Consider the following 27,341-nt stretch of genomic DNA (forward strand, 5'->3'; position numbering starts at 1 on the left):
TACCACTTAGTTCTCCTGGCTAAGGTATGCAGTCAAACAATACTGATTTTTCTAATTTTATTGATGATGCTGACAAAAAACTGGGATTTAGCCTTAAGATGTGTCAACTGAATATCGAGGGAATTAACAGAGCAAAATGTGACTATCTCTGCAAAATACTACAAGAAAATAACATTGATGTTGTGCTTCTTCAAGAAACTCATGCTGAAAATGAAGATGACCTTAATAGAAGAGGAAAAATAACTGGTTACACTCTTATTGGTGCTACATACCACCGGAATTATGGCATTGCAACATCAGCATGGCAAACAGAGTCTAATCCAGACTTATTGTTTTGTTTCAATAAACACAGAAGGGCAAACATTACCAGCAAAACGATATGTATTTTCTAACTTCCCATGCGGTCAACATCGACCGGTGTTACTGGAAATTGGTATGACACTACCTATAGCTAGATCCTTTCCACGACATCGTTGGAATTTTAAAAAAGCAAATTGGAGAAATTTTGCGAATGAATTGGATAAATGTGTTCAGTGGATACCTGCTAGAGTTACAGAGTACAAGAGATTTGTAGAAGCAATCATATCAACTGCGAAAAAATATATCCCTAGAGGTTACAGAAAAGATTATGTCCCTGGATGGAATGAAGAGAGTGAACATCTCTACAGAGAGTTCCTAAAAAGTGAAAATCCTGAAATAGCAGATGAATTACTACATAGCCTGAACTCATCTCGAAAAACAAAATGGATTGATACGGTTGAAAACCTTGACTTCAAACGATCAAGTAAAAAAGCTTGGAATCTTCTCCAACAACTATCCACAACTAATCATCCTAAAAGAAAAAGTACAATCATCTCCGCTGAGAAAATAGCTAATCAAATCGTTAATATATCAAGGGCACCTAGGGACCATGAACATACCAAGAAAGTTAAGAAAGAACTTAGAGCTTTAAAAATAAATGCCCCTGATATCTCACAATAGGCCTCAATCTTCACTATAGATGAAGTAAAAGCCATCATAAAATATATCAAAGCAGGCAATGCCCCAGGCTTCGACAGTGTCCATCCTGAATTTCTGATTAATAGTGGGCCAAATACTATAAAATGGCTCTGTGAATTCTTTCCAGATATATTATTGACTGGCCAACTACCTAGCCAGTTTAAGAAGTCAAAAATAGTTACTATTCTTAAACCTGGAAAACCACCCCAGGAGGAAAAAAGTTACAGACCTATTGCTTTATTGAGTTATTATTATTATTATTATTATTATTAAACAAGACCTCATGGAGTCAAAGACTCATCTAGGAGGTCCTTTTATCTCACACACATCTCATCATACCGGGTCTTAAACACATTCAAACTCCTTGCAGACACCACACCCTCAGGCGAGTTGCACCTATAAAATGTTAGAGCACCTACTGTACAACAGATTGTCCATACCAATTATGCAGCATGTCCCGATTGAGCAAGCTGGTTTTAGAGAAAAACGTGGTTGCTGTGATCAAGTGCTCACTTTAACATCATACATAGAAGCTGGATTTCAGAAGCAAGAAAAAACATCAGCTGTCTTCTTGGACCTAACAGCAACCTATGATACAGTATGGTGTGAAGGCCTTATATACAAATTTCTTAGCATTGTCCCATGTAAACAGACTGCACACTTAATTTCCTCCATGCTCACTGAACGTTTCTTTCAAGTTATATTAGGAAATAAAATGTCCCGACAACGAAAACTTAATAATGGTCTTCCACGAGGGTCAGTATTGGCACCCTTACTTTATAACCTATACACATATGACTTGACTGCTACCATCTCACGCAAGCTCTGTTATGCTAATGACACTGTAATTGCAATTTGACACAAAATCATGAGTCAGGCTGAAGACGTACTTACAAAAGATATGAAAACTATAGGTGAATATTATAAAAAATGGAGGCTACAGCTCAATCCAGATAAAACAGAAGTATCAAGCTTTCACCTTAATAATCACATGGCAGATGTCACTTTACATATCTTCTTTGAAGGATGTTTACTACGACACAATAAGTTTCCAAAGTACTTGGGCATTACCCTGGATTGCACGCTCTCTTACAAGCAACATGTAACAAACATTTCTGCTAAGTTGGGAACCCGTAACAACTTAATACAAAAACTAATAGGCACGACATGGGCAGCAAAACAGCCGATAATCTGTGGATTACTGCTCTTGGTCTAGTTTTCTCTGTTGCCGAATATTGCTCACCAGTATGGCTAAATAGCACACATGTTAAACTTGTTGATAGCCAATTAAATAATACAATGAGACTGATTTCTGGCAGAATTAAATCAACGCCCACACACTGGCTTCCAGCTCTTAGTAACATTGTTCCACCGAATCTGAGCAGGACTAAGGCTCTCTTACAGGAGTATAAGAAAATCTTGGAGAACACAGCCCTACCAATACATTTAGATCTCCCATACTAAAGTGTACGACGATTGAGATCAAGACATCCACCACTACAATTAGCCCAACTGCTACTACATTCTAACTTTGACTTGAAGCAAAAATGGCAAGAACAGTGGGAGAGCCATACAGATGACATCATAAAATTTTCTCTCAATGAATTACAAGAAAGTTTTGATGCCTGCTCACACCTCCCATGAAAATCCTGGACTCAGCTTAATAGAATACGAACTGGTCATGGTGTATGTGCGGACATGCTTTTTAAATGGAGTAAACGACCATCCCCGCATTGTGATTGTGGAGCTCAGAGACAAACTGTGAACCATAGTGTGACTCAGTGTTATCACAGAGCATATTTAGGAGACAAATTGGACTTTTTAAGTGCTACACCCGAAGCTATGAATTATCTGACCAATATGGATGTAACCTTTTAATTTTATTGGTTTTTAAAATGACTTTTGACTTTTAATTTTATATGTTATTAAAGTGACAGTGTATTGTACTGCATGTTTTGATATTCATGCCATACGAATAAATAAAGCTGAAATATTTCCCCTGCATCAATCTTAAAAAAGCCTTTTAGTAATTTAAATGTTTCCACATTGATAGATTGAGAGCAGTCCACAAGCTCTCAATCTATCAATGTGGGAAGCATTTTTTACATCACTCACTAACCTAGTCATTCTCCTCTGAACCCTCTCCACAACCTCCTCATCTCCAAGGAATCCAGGTGACCAGACCTGAGCACAGTAATCCAAATGTAGAAGTATCAATGCCTTATAAAGGGGAATAATAACCTCTTTATCTCTGGATGTTAGTGTGTTCTTCAGTAACCAAGTAATCCTATGTACAATCTTGCACACCTTAACAATATACCCTCTGAACTTCATCTCCCTATCTACCAACACCCCAAAGGTCCCTAAACTCATCAATTTCTTGGAGTACCATTAAATCAATTTGGTACACAGCTGGTAATCTTTTAATCCCAAAATGCATAACTTTACACGTTTCCACATTGAACTGACATCCATTACCTTTTACCCATTTGCAAGCTCATCTAAATCATCATACAAACTCTCAACATCAGCATGATTTTTTTATTGTGCTACCCAACTATGCATCATCAGCAAACAACTGAATATCTCCCTTCAAGCCATTTCCTATATCATTTATGTACAAATTATTATTATTATTATTATTATTACCAAGACCTCATGGAGTCAAAGACTCATCTGGGAGGTCCATTTATCACACACACACACACACACACACATCTCATCATACCATGCCTTAAACACACTCAAACTCCTAGCAGACGCCACACTCTCAGACAAGATATTCCAATCATTCACAACTCTGCACGAAAAAAACCTGTCTCTCACTCCCCTACTCACACCCTCTTTATACAGTTTCCAGGAATGACTTCCAGTTCTCCCCTGATCTCCCACTATTCTCTGTAGAACTTCTTATAACAACCCCCTACCAACTTGTAGGTCTCTATCATATCTCCCCTCTTCCTCCTGTCCACCAGACTCTGCAAATTACATCTTCTTAATCTGTCCTCATGCTCAACATTCCAGAGATCAGAAACTACCTTAGTCAGTCGCCTTTCGAACCTTTCCAACCTCTCTTCATCCTTCTGAAAACCCGGTGACCAACTTTGGGCACAATAGTCCATGTGTGGCCTAATCAAAGCCTATAAAACAGAACAAGAATCTCCCTACTTCTACACGTCAGTGTCCTCCGCATCATTCCCTGAAGCCTTTGTGTTGTCTTGGATATTTTAACAATGTGTCCCCTAAATTTTACATCCTTATTCACTGTTACCCCACAGATCTCTTATTTCCTCTACCTCCAACAATATTTTCTCACCAAGCATAAATTCTGCATCGCATCTTTGTTTTCCAAATTTTAAAACCTTTCATTTTTCAACATTGAACTCACATCTCCATTTCCGTGCCCAATCATTCAATTTATTCAAGTCTTCTTGCAAGGCCAGGACATCTTCACTACTCTTTATGGTTCCTCGCAATTTTGCATCATCTGCAAACAACTGAATATCTCCATCCAAATCTTCGCTAATATCATTAATATGCAAGTTATACAGTAATGGCCCTAAAACAGACCCCTCAGGCACTCCACTAGTGACTTTCCTTTTCCTGGATATCGCAACCCCATACACAACTTGTTGATACCTATCAGATAGCCAGTCTCCAATCCAATGCACTAATCTAATATCTAACCCCCATCTGCTCTAGTTTGACTGTCAACTTACAATGAGTTACTCTATCAAAAGCCTTTGTGAAATCCAAGTATATTACTGTGTATCCTTCTCCTCTGTCCAAGCAAGCAGTGACTATATTGTAATAAGTAAGTAGATTACAAAAACATGACCTCCCTTTAGCAAATTCATGCTGTCCATCAAAGATTATAACATTGTTGTTAACCCAACTCTGGATACTAGTTCTCACAAGCTTCTCCAACAACTTAACCACAACACCTGACAAATAGGCCTATAGTTTGATGCTTTAGTTCAATCACCTCTTTTATGAAGTGGCACAATCTTGCCTTCCTTCCACTCCTTAGGAACTTGACAAAGTGCAAGACTTGTATTAAAAAAATATGTCAAGGCAGGTGTCAACTCTCTGGCACATTCCTTCAAAATACGCAGTGATATATTATCAAGTCCCTCAGCCTTATTTACATCTAGTTTACTCAGCTCCCCCAAGCACCTCTTGCTCACTTACAGTCAGTCTCTCCTCCCCATCATCAACTGCTCTCAATCTCTCCATGAAGTCACATTCACAAAATTGAAAGATCTTTATGAACTGCTCATTAAGTATCTCCACAACACATTCTGCAACAGCTGTCTTTATACCATTTTCTCCAATGAATGTCATCCTTCCATAATCATTCTTTCTTTTGCTGGCTACATATCGAAAGAACTCCCTAGGATTCTTTTTGGCCTCATTAGCTAACTGCTGTTCATACCTCTCTTTAGATACTCTCACCAACCAAGTCACCCTCCTTGCTTGGTCTTTTTAGACCTCATGAAATTGGTTATATCCACTTTTCTTATGCTGCCTCCACAATGCCCTTTTTCTCTGTATCGCATGCTTAATCTCTTTATTCATCCATCTCACACCTACCTCATTTATCTTCTCACCTTTGAAATACATTTAGATATTGTATCTACTAGATAGTTTTTGAAAATCCCCCCAAACTGCACTGATCTCTTTTCCAGCTAATTCCTTATTCCACGCTACACCCGCAAGCTGTCTCCTGTGCTCTTCATAATCACCTCCCCTTGTAGTTCCACATATAAACTTTTCTCACAGGGGTTCTTGCACTGCTGGCAACCACCCACGTAATCACCTCATGGTCACTCTCACCAATTGGTGGATGATTTGACACCTCATTTATAATTACATCCTCTGATGAGATGACCAAATCCAAGACCCTTAATCCTCGTGTGCCCTCTGTTACATACTGTCTGAGGTAGTGATCCCTCAAAAACTCAAGAAACTCATTTTCTTTACTTTCAGTTGCTATCTCATCATTCCAGTCTTTATTGCCATAATTAAAATCACCCATGATGATCACCCTTTTCTTATTTGCTTGGCTAATTTGACTATACATTCCACTATCACCACCATCCACATTGCCTCTTCTATAAAATCATCCCACCAAGTATTTGATTCCATTCACTTCTATCTCACACCATATTGCCTCAAAACTACTGGCACTATTTCCGTCTTGCATCTCTATTTTGTATGGACATGACTCTTTCTCTCTCATCAATTGCACTCCCCCTCCCTTTTTACCTCTTCTATCCTCACGAAAATTAAACAATAACGGCCCAAGCACAGAGCCCTGAGGCACCCCACTGGTCACCTGCCTCATCCTGGACTCTGCTTTTCCATACACTACTTTCTAGTATCTCTCCATGCGCCATTCTCTTATCCATATCACCATCCCCATCTGCTCTAATTTGCATAACAGTATTCCATGGGGGCATCCTGTCAAAAGCTTTACCAAAATCCAGCAGTATCACTGTGTAGCCATTTCCCTTGTCCAACTCAGATGTCATTCTATTATAAAAAGTTAATAATTTGCTAAGGCAGGATCAACCTTTAACAAAACCATGTTGGCTCCTATAGAGTATTATATTCTGATCCACCCATTCTTGAATTCTGTCCTTAACCAACTTTTCCAATACTTTTACCACTACTTCCGAGATGGTGATTGGTATGTAATTAACTACCGCAGTTTTAGAGCGACCTTTACGGAAAGGAACCACTTTGCCTTCCTTTCACTCCCTATGGACCATACCAGAGTTCAAACTTAACTTAAATAACCAAAAAACAGGCGTTGATAATTACTCTGCACATTCACGCAACACCCAAGCTGATATTCCATCTAAAAGTGTGTTTGCATTTAAATTCTGCAATATACTAAGTACCTCTGATTTATTAACTTCAATTCTCACATTAGTTATTGTTACAAGTACAGAGATCCTCACTCACTTGGGTGATAGCCTTTTGAAAAGTGATCACTCAGTAACTCTACTATTACATCTGAATTGGCCACCTCAATACCATCATCACCCACTAAGGATGGCCTCTTGTACAATCCCTATCTCCCTCTATATTATAAAAAATGTCCTCCACATTCATTTGGTTAAAACTTCCTCGCCAACTTATATAACAATCATATTGCTGTTATTCTTCTACTCACAAAGCTCAGCAAATTGCATTTCCTCATTTTATCTTCTATTTTCCATTCCAGAGACCTGATGCCAGCTTACTGAATGTTCTATGAGAGGAAGGAGGAAAAGTGGTGGTGGTGGGGGGGGGGGATTGGAAGCAGGAAGAGCTAGGAATGCCATGAAGAGAAGATGAATGAATCTGTTCAAAGTATTGTGTGTGGAGATTCATGAGTTGGGGGTTTACAAAGTACAGTGACAGAGGTGTGCTTGCCATGTGGAACAATAGAGAGTGTACAATGGGAATGAAAGAATGAAAAAGTAGAGGAGATCTGAGAGGTGGAGTGAATCATGTAGGGATTTGAGATTGACGTTAGGGATAGTGCAGCAGAAATTTATCTTAGAGAAGATAGTGAGCTTGTTGCTCTAGTATGATAACATACAGTGGAGAAGAAGAGCAGTGATAACAAATGAGATGATAGCAAAAATGTATAGGAAGAGAGGCCTGGAATATGTGGATGTATGGAGTACATTTGAATGCAGAATGCAGGCATTTGGAGAGACTTATCTTCTGGAGAAGTATGAGGGGAGTAATAGCCAGAATACTGGCAATGCACTGGGTTTTCTGTATACAAATACTAGGAGCATTAGGAATAAAGGGAATGGGTTTGTGGCATTGATTGATTCAGTCTCTCCAAAGATTATCGGTATCAGTGAAATTTGATTAACTGAGGAAGATGTTCTAATTGGGATAGAAATCGAAGAGTATAACATATTTCGGCAGGATAGGGAAGGTAAAGATAGTGGAGGAGGAGCGTTACTCATGATAACAGATGAACTGTGCGCTCTCAGGGTGGAGAATCTTAGTAGCAATAACACTAAGCTTTGAGGGTAAATGGTGTGAAATGGATGTCTATAGGACAAGATATTTAGTGGGATGTTGCTACAGACCAGGGAATTTAGATGGTGATGAGCAGGAAATGTTTTGGCAAGTGCAAAGCAAGTAATCATTATGGGGACTTCAACACAGTAGTTAAGACAGCAGCTCGCTTGTTAGTGCTGTGATTATGATAAGACGATTTCAGTTTTAATTGCAGGTAGCTATCACGGATTAGGAGTTAAGATTAGGATTAGCTGAGAAGAAAAATAAAATAAAATTTATCTCCTACGATGAGTCTTTTGACTCCATGGAGGCCTGAATAATAATAATAATAATAATAATAATAATAATAATAATAATAATAATAATAACTATAGCAATATAAACTGAGCACAGGATGCAACTTGTAGTACTAAGAAAACTGAATTTTTGGATTTCTTGAGGAACAACCGTCTTAGGCAGCATATGGTGGAGGGAACACAAAGATCAGGAATTTTGAATATGGTCATAGTAGCATATGATCTGATTGTGACTGAGATGTCACACTTGCCCCTAGCTGGTGAGAGGGACCATGTAGTCCTGACTTGGAGGATGAATAGACAGTAAACAAATCAAGGCAGAAGGAATTTATGTGGAATTATAAAGCAGGCAACTATCATAGACTTAGAAAGTATCCTGCAGCAATACAATGGATGAAAGAATTTGGAGGAAGAGAGGTTAGTATTGAAAGGGAAATACTTAAGAAAAAATTGTTGATTGACAGTAATGACAGATTATATAGCTCAAGTGAAGAAGATAAAGCAATCTGGAGTTAAATGGATGACAAGAGAAATTAAAGAGGAATTGTAGATGAAAAAGAGATAATTATGGGAAAACAAAAAAAGAGAGGTGTGAAGGACAGCTGCATGAGGAATATAGGGCTCAGGCTAGGAAACTGACTAGTATTGTAAGGACAGGAAAATCAGAATACAAGAGGAGACTAGTGCTGCAACCCAATGAGAATCCCAAGGAGGGTTTTTCACTAAATGTTGAGTAAGAAGAAAAGTGACTGTGGTACAGCAGGTTTTATTCCCAGAGAGTTAAGGAGGGGTGAAGTGTTAGAAGTGGATGTATTCCAAATACTGAGTATGCCAAATGTCAGGAAGGGGACTAGATGGAATTCCACCATGTTTTAAGCAAATGTTCTGTGGAACTGACCACGCCATTAACTTGGCTGTTAATTGAAAGTCTTGCAATCGGACAGGTTTCTAGAGAGAGAGTGGAAGGAGGGTAAGATAGTGCCATTGCATAAAGGTGATGCTTAGAATGCAGATATCAGACTATAGGCCTATCTGTATTTTTTTCTGTAGTTAAGATTTTGGAGAAATGAGTAAGAACACATATACAAAATTGGAAAGATTAGGACAATATTATTTATGCATGCCAGCATGGATTTTTTTAAGGGATGCTCTTGGTTTAGTAATCTGGTTATCTTTTACAACAGAGTAACAAGATCAGTGGATGAGGAGGTTAGGCATACAGTGTCATGTTTTGGATTTTGCAAAGGCATGCATTTAATTAGGGTGCCACATGAGAAGCTGGTTTTTAAGTTGCAACATATGGTATCAGATTAGGTATCAGATTAGTGGATTGGATTGGTAACTGGCTTTCTGATAAATATCAAAAAGTGGTATATGGGGGAACAGTATCAGAGAGTAGAAAGATTACAAGTGGAGTTCTGCAGTGTTCAGTAATGGGGAAATTACCTTTCATCTTTATTTCAATGATATTGATATTGATCAATGATATGGAGAGAGGGTGCTCATTAGGCAACAGTAGCGGCTGTGTGAAAGTAGAGCTCCGGATTCAGATAAGTTATTCTTGAAATAATGAATTGTATATGAGTGATTGTTTGAGTAAGATCTGCTATAAAAGTTGTGCACTACAAGTATTATTAGTGTGTGGGAGATTTTGCTTAAACTTAATTACAAATTCATTGTTTTTGATCCTTAGAGTAGTAACCGGCAGAGGAAATATGGCGGTGGCTTTGTAAGTGCATGATTTTAACTTAGACTTCAGTTGTTTAGTGAAGTGCAAGGTGTACTCTTTTATATTTGTATCTATGTAATCAAAAGTATTCTTTTGATTATAAAGATAATTTGTGGACATATAGGGCTGATGGAAGGAGGGTATGTGCGAAGTGTGAGCTAAACAAGGATTTGATGAGTGCTAATACGAATTTGATGAGTGCTAATACGAATTTGATGACAGAAAGTGTTAGTAGCGAGAATGTCGTGGGAAGAATGAGTGCTCGTTCGAAAGAGAAGCATGGTGTGAAAGAAAAGTGAAAAATTGTTAAAAAATCATTGAAAAAGAAAATGAGTACTTTGAAAACCATAATGGATGGTAAAAAGAATGAAATTGAGGCGAATGTGGTGGAAAGAAACGAAACTGGAAATAGCATGACGAAAGAATCAAAAGTTGGAAAAATAAAAAGAATGAATGAATGAATCCGGAAATAGTGTGACGTAAGGTTTGAAACTGGGAAAAATGGAAAGAATGAATGAAAGTGAATGTTGGATTCAGGTACCAAAAGCACAGAAACTCCAAATGATGAATGAGAGTGAAAGTGTGAAATGGGAGTCAAGAGTTTGAAAATTAGAAAGATTGCATGATAGAGAAAATGTGACGTGAGATTCGAAAGTTGAATTGAGTTGGATGAAGCAAGAGATGAAATGGATGCACAGTGAAATTAAGAAAATTCAGGTGAAAATGATTAAAACAAATCAAGTAGCTACGAAAGAGTTAACGAAAGACGAGCAAGTGGCTTTGTATGGCGATGCCATTATTAAAGGTGTGCTTCACAAGGTATGTTTTCCAGGCGGAAAAATGAGTAGAGTAATTGAGGCATTGAATATGAGGAGGGAGCATGTTGCCTAGGTATGACTGTGGTAAGATGAACAGAGAGCAAGGATTATGAATGATATGTTGGCTGAAATGTGTGAGGAGAGGAGAGTACAATTTGTTAATGTGTGGAATGAGTTTGAAGGATGAAGTGAACTGTATGGGAGTGATGGACTGCATTTGAGTGGTTATGGTGTGAGTCACTTGGAGAGACTGTTGCTGGAAGGTAGAGAGGTGAGTACAGAGAATGAATTGGATCAAGTGAGAAGTGATGTGGAAGAGCAGGAGAGTATGAGAGGAGAGATTGAAGAGGTGGTTACGAATAAGGAAGTAAGTGGCATGAGTATGGAAAATGAAAGAATGGGTGTGTGTGCAAGATGAACAGGGAAATGGAGAGGCCTCAGGGTGGACAAGGGCACACAGCATGAGAAAGGTGGATGCTCCAAAAGAATGTGAGAGCATGTGTAGACAGGAAAGGAATGGGATAACCTAGGATCAAGAGTAAACAGTTGGAATTGAAGAGAGTTCTAAAACGAATAAGCAGAAATGGAAATGGCCCGAGTCGAGCATGGAGAGATCACATCGAATGAGTGGTATCAGTGGAACTAGCTATAGATCCAGAAATGAACTGTTGTGTGTATACAAATGATAGAAGTATCAGAAACAAGGAATATGAAATGGTTGCACTGAGTCTGTTCACCCAAAAATTGTTGGAATAAGTGAAACATGATTAGATGAGGATGACATCCTGACAGGAATAGAGATGGAAGGATATGATGTGATTCGTGAGGATAGAAGGGGTAAAAAAGGAGAAAGGAGTGCTATTGATGATAGAGAAAGAGTTATATCCATAAAAAGTAGAGATGCAAGAGGGAAATAGAGCAAGTGGTTTTGAGGCACTATGGTGTGAGATTATTATTATTATTATTATTATTATTATTATTATTATTAAACAAGACCTCATGGAGTCGAAGACTCTTCTGGAAGGCCTTTTATCACACACACATCTCATCATACCGCATCTTAAACACGCTCAAACTCCTTGCAGACACCACACTCTCAGGCATGGCATTCCAATCATTCACAACTCTGCACAAAAAAAACCTGCCTCTCACTTCCCTATTCACACCCTCCTTATACAGTTTCCAGGGATGACCTTTGGTTCTACCTTGATCTCCCACTATTCTCTGTAGAACTTCTCCACCATTGATCTTATAACAACCCCTTACCAACTTGTAGATCTCTATCATATCTTCCCTCTTCCTTCTCTCCACCAGATTCTGCAAATTACATCTTCTCAATCTTTCCTCATACTCAACATTCCAGAGGTGAGAAACTACCTTAGTCAGTCGCCTTTGGACACTTTCCAACATCTCTTCATCCTTCTGAAAACCCAGTGATCAAATCTGGGCACAATAGTCCATGTGTGGCCTAATCAAAGCCTTATACAATGAAACAAGAATCTCCCTACCTCTACACGTCATTGTCCTCTGCATCATTCCCAGAAGTCTTTGTGTTGTCTTCACAATTTTGGCGATGTGTCCCCTAAATTTTAGATTCTTATCCACTATCACCACCCCCCCCAATCTCTTTTTCCTCTACTTACAACACTATGTTCTCACCAAGCATAAATTCTGCATCCCATCTTTGTTTTCCAAATTTTAAAACCTTACATTTTGCAACATTGAACTCACATCCCCATTTGCTTCCCCAATTACTCAATTTATTCAAGTCTTCCTGCAAGGCCACAACATCTTCACTACTCTTTATGGTTCGTCCCAACTTTGCATCATCTGCAAACAACTGAATATCTCCATCCAAATCTTCGCCAATATCATTAATATACAAGTTAAATAGTAATGGCCCTAAAACAGACACCTGAGGCACTCCACTAGTGACTTTCCTTTTCCTGGATATCGCACTCCCATACACAACTTGTTGATACCTATCAGATAGCCAGTCTCCAATCCAATGCACTAATCTAATATCCAATCCCATCTGCTCACGTTTGACTGTCAACTTATCATGAGGTACTCTATCAAAAGCCTTTGCGAAATCCAACTATATTACTGTGTATCCTTCTCCTCTGTGCAAGGAAGCAGTCACTTTATTGTAATAATTAAGTAGATTACTAAAACATGACCTCCCTTTAGCAAATCCATGCTGTCCATCAAAGATTATACCATTATTGTCAACCCAACTCTGGATCCTGGTTCTCACAAGCTTCTCCAACAACTTAACCACAACACCTGACACAGAGATAGGCCTATAGTTTGATGCTTGAGTTTGATCACCTCCTTTATGAAGTGGCACAATCTTGCCCTCCTACCACTCTTTAGGAACTTGACCAAATGCAAGACTCGTATTAAAAAAAATGTCAAGACAGGTGTCAACTCTCTGGCACATTCCTTCAGAATACGCAGTGATATATTATCAAGTCCCACAGCCTTATTTATATCTAGTTTACTCAACACCCCAAACACCTCTTGCTAACTTATAGTCAGTCTCTCCTCCCCATCATCAACTGCTCTCAATCTCTCCATGAAGTCACATTCACAAAATTGAAAGATCTTTATGAACTGCTCATTAAGTATCTCCACCACACATTCTGCAACAGCTGTCTTTATACCATTCCCTCCAATCAGTGTCATCCTTCAATAATCATTCTTTCTTTTGCTGGCTACATATCGAAAGAACTCCCTAGGATTCTTTTTGGCCTCATTAGCTAACTGCTGTTCATACCTCTCTTTCGCTACTCTCACCAACCAAGTCACCCTCCTTGCCTGGTCTTTGTAGACCTCATGAAATTGGTTACTTCCACTTCTCTTATGCTGCCTCCGCATGCTTAATCTCTTTATTCATCCATCTCACACCTACCTTATTTAACCTTTTCACCCTTGGAATACATTTAGACATTGCATCTACTAAATGGTTTTTGAAAATACCCCAAGCTTCATTGATCCTCTTTTCTGGCTAACTCTTCATTCTACGCTACACCCGCAAGCTGTCTCCTGAGCTCTTCATAATCACCCTCCTTGTAGTTCCACATATAACCTTTTTTCACAGGGGGGGTCCTTGCACTGCTGGCAACCACCCAGGTAATCACCTCATGGTCACTTTCACCAATTGGTGGTTGATTTGACACCTCATTTATAATTACATCCTCTGATAAGATGACCAAATCCAAGACCCTCAATCCTCGTGTGCCCTCTGTTACATACTGTCTGAGGTAGTTATCCCTCAAAAACTCAAGAAACTCTTTTCATTACTTCCAGTTGCTATCTCATCATTCCATTCTATGTTGCCATAATTAAAATCACCCATAATGATCACCCTTTTCTTATTTGTTTGGCTTATTTGACTTATTTGTACATTTCACTATCACCGCAATCCATATTACTAGGTCTATAACAACATCCCACCAAGTATTTAATTCAATAGACCTCTCTCTCACACCATACTGCCTCAAAACTACTGGCCCTATTTCCCTTTTGCATCTCTACCTTGTATGGACATAACTCTTTCTCTATCATCAATAGCACTCCCCCCCTCCATTTTTACCCATTCTCTCCTCACGAAACATATCATACCCTTCCATCTCTATTCCTGTTAGGATGTCATCCTCATCTAACCATGTCTCACTTATTCCGACAATATTTGGGTGAACTGATGCAATTTAATCCAACCATTTCATCTGCCTTGTTTCTTATACTCCTAGCATTGGTATACAAACACCACAGCTCATTTGTGGATCTACAGCTAGTTCCACTGATACCACTCACTTGATGTGATCTCTCCATGCTGGACTGGGGCCATTTCCCTTTCTGCTTCTTCATTTTAGAACCCAGCATGGAGAGATCACATCAAGATCACATCTTACCAATTGGTGAAGTGTCAAATCATTCACCAATTGGTAAGAGTGACCATATGGTGATTGCCAGCAGTTTGAGGAAGTCTGTAAGAAAAGAGTATATGTGGAACTACAAGGGGGGGGGGGCGGTGATTATGAAGAGCTCAGGAGACAGCTTGCAGGTGTAGCATGGAATGAGGAGTTAAAGGATAACTTAATACAATCCATTATAAAAGTACAGTTTTCACATGCAGAAATATGAAAAATGTGTTCTGTGTTGATAGAGTTAATATAAAGTTATGCACTTTGGGTTGAAAAGGTTGCATATGGTGTATCATACTGATGGTACTGAATTGCATTAAATTAATGAGGCTAGGGATTTGGGATAATGGTGGACAGAGAACTGAAGTTCAGATGGCATTTTGCAAAAGTTGATAAAATGGTTCAACTTGGCTGCATCTTTACTACTGTGCACAGATTTGGTCACATGGGTTTCTGGGGAACCAGAAGGTGGTCGAGAAGATTCAGAGACAAGTAACTAAGCTGGTGACATATCTGTGAAATGCTCCCTATGAGGATAGGTTGAAGGTTTGTGGGTTACAAAGTTTAGTAGATAGGCAGAAAAGAAGGGACATGATAAAAAATTTTAAGGTGTTGAAGGGAATTTATAAAATTGATGCAAAGGAAATTTTTTACCATATGACAACTAGAGAACTAGAGGACCATCCATGGAAGTTGTGTAAGAGTGTGATTAGTAAGGGTGTGTGGAGAAGATTTTTTACATGGAGAGCCATGAATGAGTGGAATGGATTGCCAGAATTAGTTGCGAGTCCCCTGACAGTGAATGAGTTTAAGGAGAGGTATGATAGGTTTTGTGTGTATAACAGTTAATATGGGTCTCCTACAATGAGTCTCTGGACTCCATGAAGATAGTGGGTAATAATAATAATAATATTATAAAAATATATGCGATATGAATATTAATCAAATTATGTAAATACATAAAATGTATGCATTAGATGCAATGAAGTATGAAGGAAATAAAATTCGCGCTTGGTAGGGTTACAATTTGGGGTGGAAGAGAACACACACACACACGCTGACAGAATTATTTTGGTGAAATATATGACAAATATACTTCAATCCTACTACTTCCTGAGATCTGAGTAAATTAGCACTTATTTTATTGCAAGGTGTATTAGTTAAATTATACATATTTTTGGTCGTAAAATGTTAAAATATATAAGACTTATTGATAAACTGACCATAGATTTTTAATTCGTACGTATGTTCTCACAATATTGCCTACCAGTTTCGCTAGTAACTGACTAGCTTTCTCAAGGCTTACACAGTACAAAAAAATGATAAATTAAAAAAAGATTTAAGAATACAAAAAACATTAGTACCTGTTAGGTAGCTAAGGTAACACGTTTGCGTGACATGTCTGTATGAAATTGTGACTTTCTACTCGGTATCATGAACATGTGTTACATGCAAACACGTAATATGATTATTCGCGTACTGTAGTTCTGTTGAACTGAGAGAATTAATTAGATTTTTCCAAGTATCGTTCAGTATGGCCCCTTGATTTCTATTTAGGTTGCTGCCTGCACGTAGCACTACTGCTGCTTCTTTGAATAAGCAGCACTACTGCTGCTTATTCAAAGTCTGTAATCATCATCTACGTAGGGCATAGAGCTGTTATCCCAGTCTATAGTGTGGTTCAAAGTTGAAAAGTGATGTGCTAAACCGGAGGTGATCGTTCTGCTGTGATTTACATCACCAACATGTTCTTTCTGTCTTATTTCCATGCTTCTCAAAGTTTGTCCAAAGTTTGACCGCACGTGCATGGAATATTATACACACCTAGATATTTATAAAATGGAACACTGTGCTTTAGGAGATCTTAGAACCTGTCTGATGCTAGTAGTTGGTTTGAATACAACCCTGATGTTATGGGCTTTTAACAGTCTCACAAATTTGGTGGAAATTGAACCCATAAACGGGATGACTGCTGTTGAAATTTGCTGGGAGACTGTTCTTTCTTGTTGGTTATCTTTGTATACAAATTTGTTGATGATGTTTTGAGGATAACTATTTTGCGATAGTTATAGCGATTTGGGACAGTTCTGTCTGAACTTCTTCATCATCGGAGATAAAGTTTCTGGCTCGATTTCTCAACATGTGGATGATGCTCTGTTTATGTGACCTATGATCGTTTGAAGAGTGATATTGATATCATCCAGTGTCTGTAGGATTTTTGTAAATGGACAGTTTGAAATTGTAACCTTGTCTTTTAACTAGTATGTCCAAGAAGTGTAGTTGTTCGTTGTTTTCTACTCCTAGAGTAATTTTTTTTTTATTTTGGAGATTTCATTTTCAAATTTTTCCACGAAAAGGTCTGCACATCGTAGCGACAGAGGGCTGCCCATGGCTAGGCCGTCTTATTTTTGGTATACCTTGTTGTTAACTTTGAAGAAATTTGATTGTAGGCAGTGCTTGAACATCTTTGTAATATCAGCAGGAAAGAGATCTTTGATAATGTTCATGACTTCTTCTACTGGTACATTTGTGAATAAGGATACTATGTTTAGACTGGCCATTATGTCTGTTTGTGTTATCTTCACGTTTTTGAGTTTGTCAACAAATTGTTGAGAATTTTTTATGTAGGATTCTGATTGTCTGATTTTTCCCTTAAGTAAGTTAGCTAGGTGCTTAGCCAATAGGTAAGTAGGGAAGGACCTGCCATCCACAATTGGACGAAGTGGCACTTTAGGCACCCCTTACAGTCAAGGAGTAATGGGATGTGAGGATTTAAGCTTTCTTTTTGGTTCTTCTAATGCTCTAGAAAAAACATAAGAATAATAAAGATCTATTATTATTATTATTATTATTTTTATTATTAAGGAGGAGGAGGAGAGTGGACCATGAGATGCAGTGATTAATATTAAATAACCTTGGAGGGTAATGGATGGCAATGCTGTAGCCGATGAAGTTCTACTGAGGCTCGGCTATTGCTGTTATTTTTGAATGGTGCTAGCATCGCCATAACATGTGGCAGTGAATTTGAGCTGTGTAGAAGAAAGTGATTTTTAATTGATGAATAGTCCGTTTTTTTTCCCATTTTTCTACGTTTTTGAGTGCTAAATTGTTTCTCTGAATATGAGTGTACTTCAGTGGTTGTTTTTGGAAGTTAGTTGCTGTCGCGATTTAATATATTTTGGTTACCTTCGGAATCGAATGCATAACGGTGGAAGCTAAGTTTTCATTACTGTATTTAGTTATATTTCATTTTATTTAGGGTACTTAAATGTTTTGTTTTGCTTGTAATTGTTTGTACTTTTTTCTATTTATTTAACGGAATTTATTAATTGAATAAATAACGATTACGCTACTCGGCAGTAAGGAATGATGACGGATTCAGCAGCAGTTGCAAGTGGCGTATTGCCAAGTCCTCTGCCACTTAAGAACTCAATTATTAGCAATATCATAAGGGACTTTGTGGTATGCAGTACTTGCGGTATGTATGCGTCTCGGGAATTAGATATGTGGCTTGTGAAAGAGAGCGGAGAGCGTATATGCGCAAAATGCAGGCAGTTGGAGGAAATAAGTGCATTAGAAATATCGATATCCGAATTTGTTGCTCCAGGAACGGGGAATGAATGTAGGAAGACAAGTAGTGTGATAGGAGAGAATGAAAAAAAGATATATATGAATGAGAAAATAATAGTTGATAGTGTGGAAGGTGTGAGTGACTGTGAAAGTTTAGGAGATGGTTTTGTTTGGGAGAGTGAATTTAGATTAAGAGTGACTGACCTTCAGAGGGAGATAGATGAGTTGAAAGAGGAGGTGGAATGTCTTGTGAATGAGAGCAGAAGTATGAAAGATAAGATAAGGATAATGGAAGAGATAAATGCAAGGAGAATAAGCGTAGGAGAGAGAGATAATTTAGGGAGTATGAATGAGAGGTATGGGGGTGCTAGAAGAGGAGAGAATGGAAACAGTAGAAGAGAGAGAATGAGAGAGCGGTATGGGAATGCTAGAAGACGAGAAGATGGAAACAGTAGGAGAGACAGAATGAGAGAGGGATATGGAAGTGCTAGAAGTGGAGAAAATGGAAACAGTAGGAGAGAAGGAATGAGAAAGATGTATGGGAGTGCTAGAAGAGGAGAGAATGGAAACAGTAGGAGAGAGAGAGAGGTATGGGAATGCTAGAAGAGAGAATAACAGTAGAGGAGAGGGAATGAGAGAGAGAGAGACCTATGGGAAGGAAAGAAGAGGAGAGAATGGAAACAATAGGAGAGAGGGGATGGTAAGAGGTATAATGTATGGCGACTCAATGATCCGTGGTGTTCAAGATAGGATGCGTGAGGAGTGTTTGCCAGGAGGAACAATAGAAAGGGTGGCTTGGCAATTAAGAGAGGTGAAAGGGTGGATGAGATGAATGTGATGGTAAGAACGAATGACTTGAGTGGTAATGTAAGTCGGACAGCGAGAGACATGAGGTTTTTGCTTGAGACTGTACGGAATAAGACAGAGAAAGGAAAAATAGTGTGTGTGTTGCCTAGGTATGATAATGATGAGCTTAGCAGAGGAGCGGTGATATTGAATGGCATAATAGCAAGAATGTGTGACAAGAGGGGACTGGTATATGTGGATGCTTGGAGTGCGTTTGAGGAAAGAGCGGAATAGTATGTGAGAGACCATTTACATTTGAATGAGGAAGGACATAGGCATCTGGAGAGATTGGAGCTCTGAAAGAGTCAGTGTGTCCCAGGGAGGATGATAGCAGGGGTGGCCTCTTGTGGGAATGGATACTTGGGAGAAGGGAGATGATATCATGTAACACTGAGCCCAGTGGAGTCTAGAAGGGATAATGCTGGGTATAGAAACAATGGCATTTATATGCTTTATTCTAATGCCAGGAGTATCCGGAATAAGGGAGAGGAATTGGTGGCGAGGATAGTATCAGCCGGCCAACAATTATTGGGATCACTGAGACATGGTTGAGAGAAGGGAATATAATAACAGGAATAGAAGTCACTGGGTATAGCATTTTTCGTCAGGATAGGAGGGGAAAGCGTGGTGGTTCGGTACTGCTTATGATAAGTAATGACCTATGTCCTCTAAGAGTGGAGGCTTTGGAAGGAAGTGAGACAAATGATTTTGAGAGCATATGGTGTGAGGTAGAGGTAGGAAAGACAGGATATTTAGTGGGGTGTTGCTACAGACCCAGGAGCATGGAGGATGGGGACCAGGAGTTGTTTAGACAGCTAAGTTTGGCAAGTTCAAGAAGAATGATTGTTATGGGAGATTTTAACTTCAGTAGTATAAATTGGAGAGAGGAAGATGCATGTAGCAATAGTGGAATGGAATTTCTAGAATTCTTGAGGGACAAATGTCTAAGGCAACATGTAATCGAGGTAACAAGAGGTTCAAGAATTTTGGATTTGGTCATAGGATCAGAAGAGTTGATCATAACTGAGATGACATCTCTCCCTCCAGTTGGAGAGAGTGACCATATGGTTTTGACTTGGAAAATGAATAGACATGCAGGAGTATCAAAGAGACGGGAACTTATGTGGAATTATAATGCAGGTGATTATAATAGTCTTAGACGTCAACTTCGGGAAGTTTCATGGATGGATGAATTGGAAGGCCAGATTATCGCTAGTGTGTGGGAAATTGTGAAAGAATATTTGTTAGCAGCAATGGTAAGTTGTATACCACGAGTGAAGAAGAGGACACAATTTGGAGTAAAGTGGATGACAAACAACATTAAACAGGAATTGCATGTGAAAAAGAGGCTATGGAAGAGATATAAGGAGACAGGTGAAGAGAGGATGCATGAAGAATATAAGACACAGGCCAGAAGAGTGACTAGTGTGGTAAGGAAAGCGAAACTGGAATATGAGAGGAGATTGGCCCTAAGATCCAAAGAAAATCCTAGGGAATTTTTAGTTATGTGGCCAGTAGGAGGAGAAATGACTGTGGAAGAATGATATTGTGGGATAAAAATGGGAATAGAGTGACTGAATCAGAGGACATATTCGAATTGTTCAATGACCACTTTATTGGAGTATTTCATCCTGGATGAGTCAGTTTTAATGCTAGAGGGATAGGGCAGGTTCAAGGTATAGAGGTACAGGAGGAGAATGTGTTTCAGATACTGAGAACTCTGGATGTCAATAAAGCTTTTGAATGGGATGGTATTTCACCACGAGTTTTGAGAGAATGTGCTGGGGAGCTGACAGTGCCTTTAACCTAGCTTTTCAATGAAAGTCTGGATTCGGCAAAGGTGCCCAGGGAATGGAAGGAAAGTAAGATAGTGTCATTGCATAAGGGTGGTAACAGACTGGAAGTGTCTAATTATAGACCAGTCTGTGTGTCATCAGTAGTTGTTAAGATCTTGGAGAAAGTAGTGAAGGACCGTATACAGCATTCGTCAAATGAGAGTAATGTTATCTGTGAGAGTCAACATGGATTTGTGAAAGGGCGCTCTTGTTTTAGCAATATGCTGGCCTTTTATAATAAAGTTACAAGAACATTGGATGAGAGAAAGTCATATACTGCAATTTTCTTAGACTTAGCAAAGGCATTTGACAGGGTGCGATATGATAGGCTGATATTTAAGTTGCAACACATGGGTCTGGATGTCAGATTGGCCAACTGGATTCAGGATTGGCTGTCTGATAGGTATCAAAGAGTTGTGTATGGTGGAGCAGTTTCAAGGAGACAGAAGGTTACAAGTGGGGTCTCACAGGGCTCAGTACTAGGACCTATATTGTTTAACCTTTATATCAATGACATTGCCAGTGGATTGCAAGCAGATATTCAGTTGTTTGCAGATCATGCGAAGCTGGGAACGATTATTAGTAATAGTGCAGATGTGGTAGCCCTGCAAGAGGATTTGAATAAGCTAGATAGATGGGCAAATGAATGGGGATTTCGGTTTAATGCAGCAAAATATAAGGTCTTGAGGTTTGGGAAACATCGATGGGATGCTGCATACTCTATGGGAGGAGTTATACTGGAGGAAGTTGGGGAGATAAGAGATCTGGGGTTGATGATTGATAGAAACCTGAAGTTAAGGGGACATATTGCAAAGGTGGTGAAGGTAACACAGACGATTGCTGCAATTATGAGAAGGATACTGACCTGCAGAGATAAGAGGGTTATCATTCTGTTGTATAAGTCTCTGATCAGACCACACTTGGATTATTGTTCTCAGATTTGCTCCCTAGGATTTGAAGGGGATAAATTAACTGTGGAAAAGATACAAAGACAGATGACAAAGATGGTCTCAGGACTGTACAAGGATAGTTAAGAAAATCGGCTGAGGGACTTCTATCTTCTATCTTCCAAACTCTGGATTGCAGAGTTTGGAAGATAGAAGAAGGAGAGGTTATATGATTGAGACTTTTAAACTGTTGAGAGGTGGTTACAGGGTTGACACTGGGGAGTTCTTTCACTTGGTTGAACAGCCAGAAATAGTGATGACAAGAGGCCATCCCTGGAAGTTACGAAAGGAAACTGTGAGCAAGAGGGTGAGGAGTGGTTTCTTTGCATGGAGGGTGGTTGAGCCGTGGAATGCATTGCAGGATAGAGTGGTGAGGGCGATAACGGTCAATGAGTTTAAGGAGTGTTATGATAGATTTTGTGTTTCTTAGGAGGAACTTCCCCTTGATGAGTCTTGACAGACTTTATGTTCTTAGGAAGGACCTCCCCCGATGTGTCTTTTGACTCCATGTAGGGCTAAATAATAATAATAATAATAATTATTACATGACACCTCCAGGGAGGATACCTACTCTACATCTTTCTCTCTCCACCAATTTCATCTATCAACTACACCAATGCCATCTACCACCTGCCACCACCACTAGTATTTCCACAGACAATCACAAAAATCCATGCCCATGGCGAGATTCAAACCCGTAGCCGGCTGGAGAGTGGATACGCTAACTGCCCGGCCAACCAGTCCATTATAAACAGTCTATACTGTTCTATTTCATAAGCTTTTTTAACAAGTTTACATCTAAGACAGACTTTTCTAGATGTGAACCTCTCAGTTCAACTGTCATAATGTACATTATTATTATTATTTTTTTTTTATATTATTATTTATATATTTATATTTTATAATTTTATTATTATTAATATATTATTATTATGAATTATTATTATTATTAACATAAATACTCTTCACCATGCTTCTTCAACCACTAACACATATCTTGATATACTAAGTCAGTACAACATAAACCCTACCATTAACTCCCCAGCAAGAGAAAAAATACTCAATAACTCACAAACACAATCATGCATTGATCATATCAACATACGGGCTCCCATCCATACATATACATCATCAGTAATTAATGTAAAAATTGCCGATCACTACTTTGTCTCAACTTCGTTTTATTATGTTTCCTACCCCCACCCTCCCACCACCACCACAGAACTCGACAAAACTCGATCATACTAAAGAGCATTGTCGATAACCAAGTAAAAAATACAGACTGGAATTCCCTGCTTAAAATAAACGATCCTGTAACATTATACGAGAATTTTCAACTAAAGTTCAGAGAAATATACAACACAAACGAGGCAACAAACAGACAACAATCCATGGATAAATGACGACATACGAAATACTATTAGTGCAAAAAAAATCTATGGAAAAAACTTAAAAATTCACCCAATAATACACATTTACAAACCTTATACAAAAACACAAGAATAAACTAACAACAAAAAATCATAGGGCAAAAAGACACTTCTACTTCCTAAAATTCATGGAATATAACGACAACATTAAACAAACATGGGCTACACTCAACCAATTAGTAACCCAAAAAAAGAAAACTTCAGCACAAGATTTTACTGCAAAAAGCCTCGGTCAGGACACAAACCAAGAGGAACTAGCAGACTCAATCAACCATGCTTTCACAAACAACATCACACAACTCAAAAAAGACAAACAACCAACGATCAACAAAAAACTACCGACACAAAGTCAACTACAAACGATGTATTTTCCACCCATAACAAAACAGGAACTGAAAGAAGCTCTCCTAAAACTGAAACCAAAGACCACTCCAGGAATAGACAAAATAAGACTCACAGACCTTATAACACACTTTGAACAAATAAATCCAATACTTTTGAAACTTGTGAACATAATATTCGACACAGGCATTATTCCACAACAACTAAAACCTGCAGTAATTATTACGCCAATATACAAACACGGCAAAAGAAACGATACTCAGAACTACAGACCAATAGCTACACTGCCAGTCATCTCAAAAATTCTAGAAAAAATAACACACACCAGACTACAGAACTATTTACAGAAGTACAACATCATCTCACAAAACCAATACGGCTTTCAGAAAACAAAAAGCACCATTACTTTATTAGAAGACATTGCCGACACAATAAACAAAGCTCTCGACAAAAACAAGTATGCCGTCCTTATACTGCTGGACCTAACCAAAGCATTTGACACACTTCGACATGACACACTACTCACCAAACTATACTCAGTAGGTATAAGAGGAACACTGCAAACATGGTTCAAGAACTACCTCTCAAACAGAACACAAGTAACAAAAATAGGTACATGTCACAGTCGGAGTATGCAAGTAAAACACGGTGTACCTCAAGGTGCCAAATTATCACCCACTCTATTCAACATATACATTACCGATGTTCATAACATATCCATAAGAAGTCAAATATTTCAATATGCAGATGACACTACTAGCAATCCACACAGACATTAACACAGCTCTCTGCAAAGCACAACAAGACCTAAACAAAATCACAACATACTTTCACCAAAACGCAATTCTAATCAACGGCACCGAAACACAGATGTTGATAATACACAACCGAAGAATCATACGTCCCGCATCACTATCGATACATTGTCACTCATACCGCTGTATTAACAACAAAAATACCTGCCAATGTACCATAATCAAACCTGTAATCACCAAAATACCCACGTCTCTATATAGATTCCCACCTTAAATGGACAAAACATATAGACTACCTACATACCAAACTCCGGATCATCGCAGCAAAACTCTTCCAAGTTAAAGACATTATTCCACCCAACATAAAAACCTCCTAGATCACGGTATCTGTGGATCCCTACTCAGATAAGGAATAACAGTCTATGCAAATACATCAAACAGCCACCTAACAAAATTAGAAACACTACACAAGAAAATCGTGTAAACAGTGATCTGGACATCTTACACGCAACAACCAATATCCGACAAGCACATGGAGATACACAGAATTCTGAGCATTAAAAACCTGAAACACTACAAGACTTTAACAAGGAATTACTTCAACATCATCTATTGAAACAAAAGAGACACATATCTATAACACGAACTACAACAACTCTCTCTACATTCCCACACCCTTCAACAACTCATACGGTTCTTTTGTGAGATCACATCAGATACCCACGCAATTCAACAACCTACCAAGAAAGTTAAAACCTGTAGATAACTACAGAACATTAAAAAAAGAACTCTGGAAAATACACCAACAAAGTTAAGAAACCATTAATACTAATACACACATCAAAAATCACCAGTATCCAATGCCTACATCCCATATAAAAAAACAGTAGCAACAACATAAATAGTGAAGGCTAAATCCCACTCTCTTCATAAAAGCTAACCGAAGTTTTGAAGTAGGTGGGATTAACTTGCCTCACTCATCTACAAGCTAGCCTTATAAGCAAATGCAGAAATTTGTATGTATAATCACTCTTTCTCAAACTTAAAAAAAAATAAAATAAAATAAAATAAAATAAAAAATAAAAAATTATACAAAAAATTCTGTATAATCTTCATTGTTCATATTAGAAGAACATGTGTTGTAAATACATAATATAAAGGCAAAAAAGTATTATTAAAATTTTTAATTGAAATCCAATGTAGGAATTGCAGCACTTAGTGCTGAACTCTGTAAAATTATAAGGTGCAATGTCACACAAGATGTTTATTGTATGTATAAATATTTTAGCAATCAATAAATATTTTAGCATAAAAAAAAAAGTTATCATAATCTGATCGCCATGGAATCAGAGACTCATCGTGGGAGGTACACACTACTGCATGCTTGCTCATCCAACCATTCCTTAAACTGATTCAATATGTCTATATTCACAACACACTCAGGCAATGCACTCACCAACAACATGCAAAGAACCTTCTCCTCACTCCTCTGCTCACACCATCCTTGTATAGTTTCCGGTGATAGTCTCTTGTTCTATTCTCCTCTCCCATTCCATGAATAATCTCTTCCATGTCAACCTGATAACAACCCCTGACTAGCTTATATGTCTCAATCATATCCCACCTCTTCCTCCTATTCACAAGGCTTTGCAACATTCTCTCAATCTCTCCTCATACTCCACATTCCAAAGACCAATGACCACTTTTGTGAATCTTCTCTGGACCCTTTCCGACATATCCTCGTCACCATGAAAACCAGGCAAACAAATCTAGGCACAAAATGGCATCAACATAATTACACTAATATGTCTGAATAAACTTGAATCAGAAAACCGTTTAATAAAACAATGTAAACTTACTTATACTTGGACTGCAATCTCATTAACCTTGTCATTCCCAACGTTTGTGGTAAATCACAGTTTTTAGCCAAATTTAAATACTTAATATCTTCAAGTGAAAAATGGGAAACTGGAACATTTAATGCTCTAGAAAAAACATAAGCATAATAAAAAAATTACTCAAGAATATTATATTGAATATTATGAAAGAAAATTATTCTCTTAGTTGAAATGTGTAGAATTTGCAGTAGAGAAGCTAAAGATCATGAGGCAAGTATTATTATTATTATTATTATTATTCAGGCCTCCATGGAGTCAAGAGACTCATAATGGGAGGTCCTTCATAAGAACCATAAAGTCTGTCAAGACTCATCGAGGGGAGGTTCCCCCCTAAGGAACACAAAGTCTATCATACCACTCCTTAAACTCATTGACCGTTCTCTTCCTCACCACTCTATCAGGCAATGCATTCCACAGCTCAACTACCCTCCATGCAAAGAAACCACTCCTCACCCTCTTGCTCACAGTTTCCTTTCGTAACTTCCAGAGATGGCCTCTTGTCATCACTCCTTCCCGCTGTTCAACCAAGTGAAAGAACTTCCCAGTGTCAACCCTGTAACCACCTCTCAACAGTTTAAAAGTCTCAATCATATCACCTCCTCCTTCTTCTATCTGCCAAACTCTGCAGTCTACATCCCCTCAGCCGATTCTCATAACTATCCTTGTACATTCCTGAGACCATCTTTGTCATCCGTCTTTGTATCTTTTCCACAGTTAATTTATCCCCTTCAAATCCTGGGGACCAAATTTGAGAACAATAATCCAAGTGTGGTCTGATCAGCGACTTATACAACAGATTGATAACTCTCTTATCTCTGCAGGTCAGTGACCTTCTCATAATTGCAGCAATCCTCTGTGTTACCTTCACCACCTTTGCAATATGTCCCCTAAACTTCAGGTTTCTATCAATCATCA

At 38.4% G+C, this 27,341-nt stretch overlaps 1 protein-coding gene across 1 annotated transcript in view; it reads right to left on the reverse strand.

The window, feature by feature from the left end:
- LOC150100544 (lysophosphatidylcholine acyltransferase 1-like) overlaps positions 1 to 27,341 on the reverse strand; it is a 335,629-nt gene that overhangs the window by 106,186 nt on the left and 202,102 nt on the right. Inside the window, exon 10 of the mRNA XM_090401170.1 lies at positions 26,388 to 26,513. Coding sequence (XP_090257296.1) covers positions 26,388 to 26,513 — 126 coding nt within the window. The remainder of the gene's footprint in view (positions 1 to 26,387; positions 26,514 to 27,341) is intronic.

This window comes from Typopeltis vanoorti, chromosome 12, assembly GCF_054136105.1.
Source record: "Typopeltis vanoorti isolate ZY-2024b chromosome 12, IOZ_Tvanoo_1.0, whole genome shotgun sequence".
Classification (NCBI taxonomy): domain Eukaryota; kingdom Metazoa; phylum Arthropoda; class Arachnida; order Uropygi; family Thelyphonidae; genus Typopeltis; species Typopeltis vanoorti.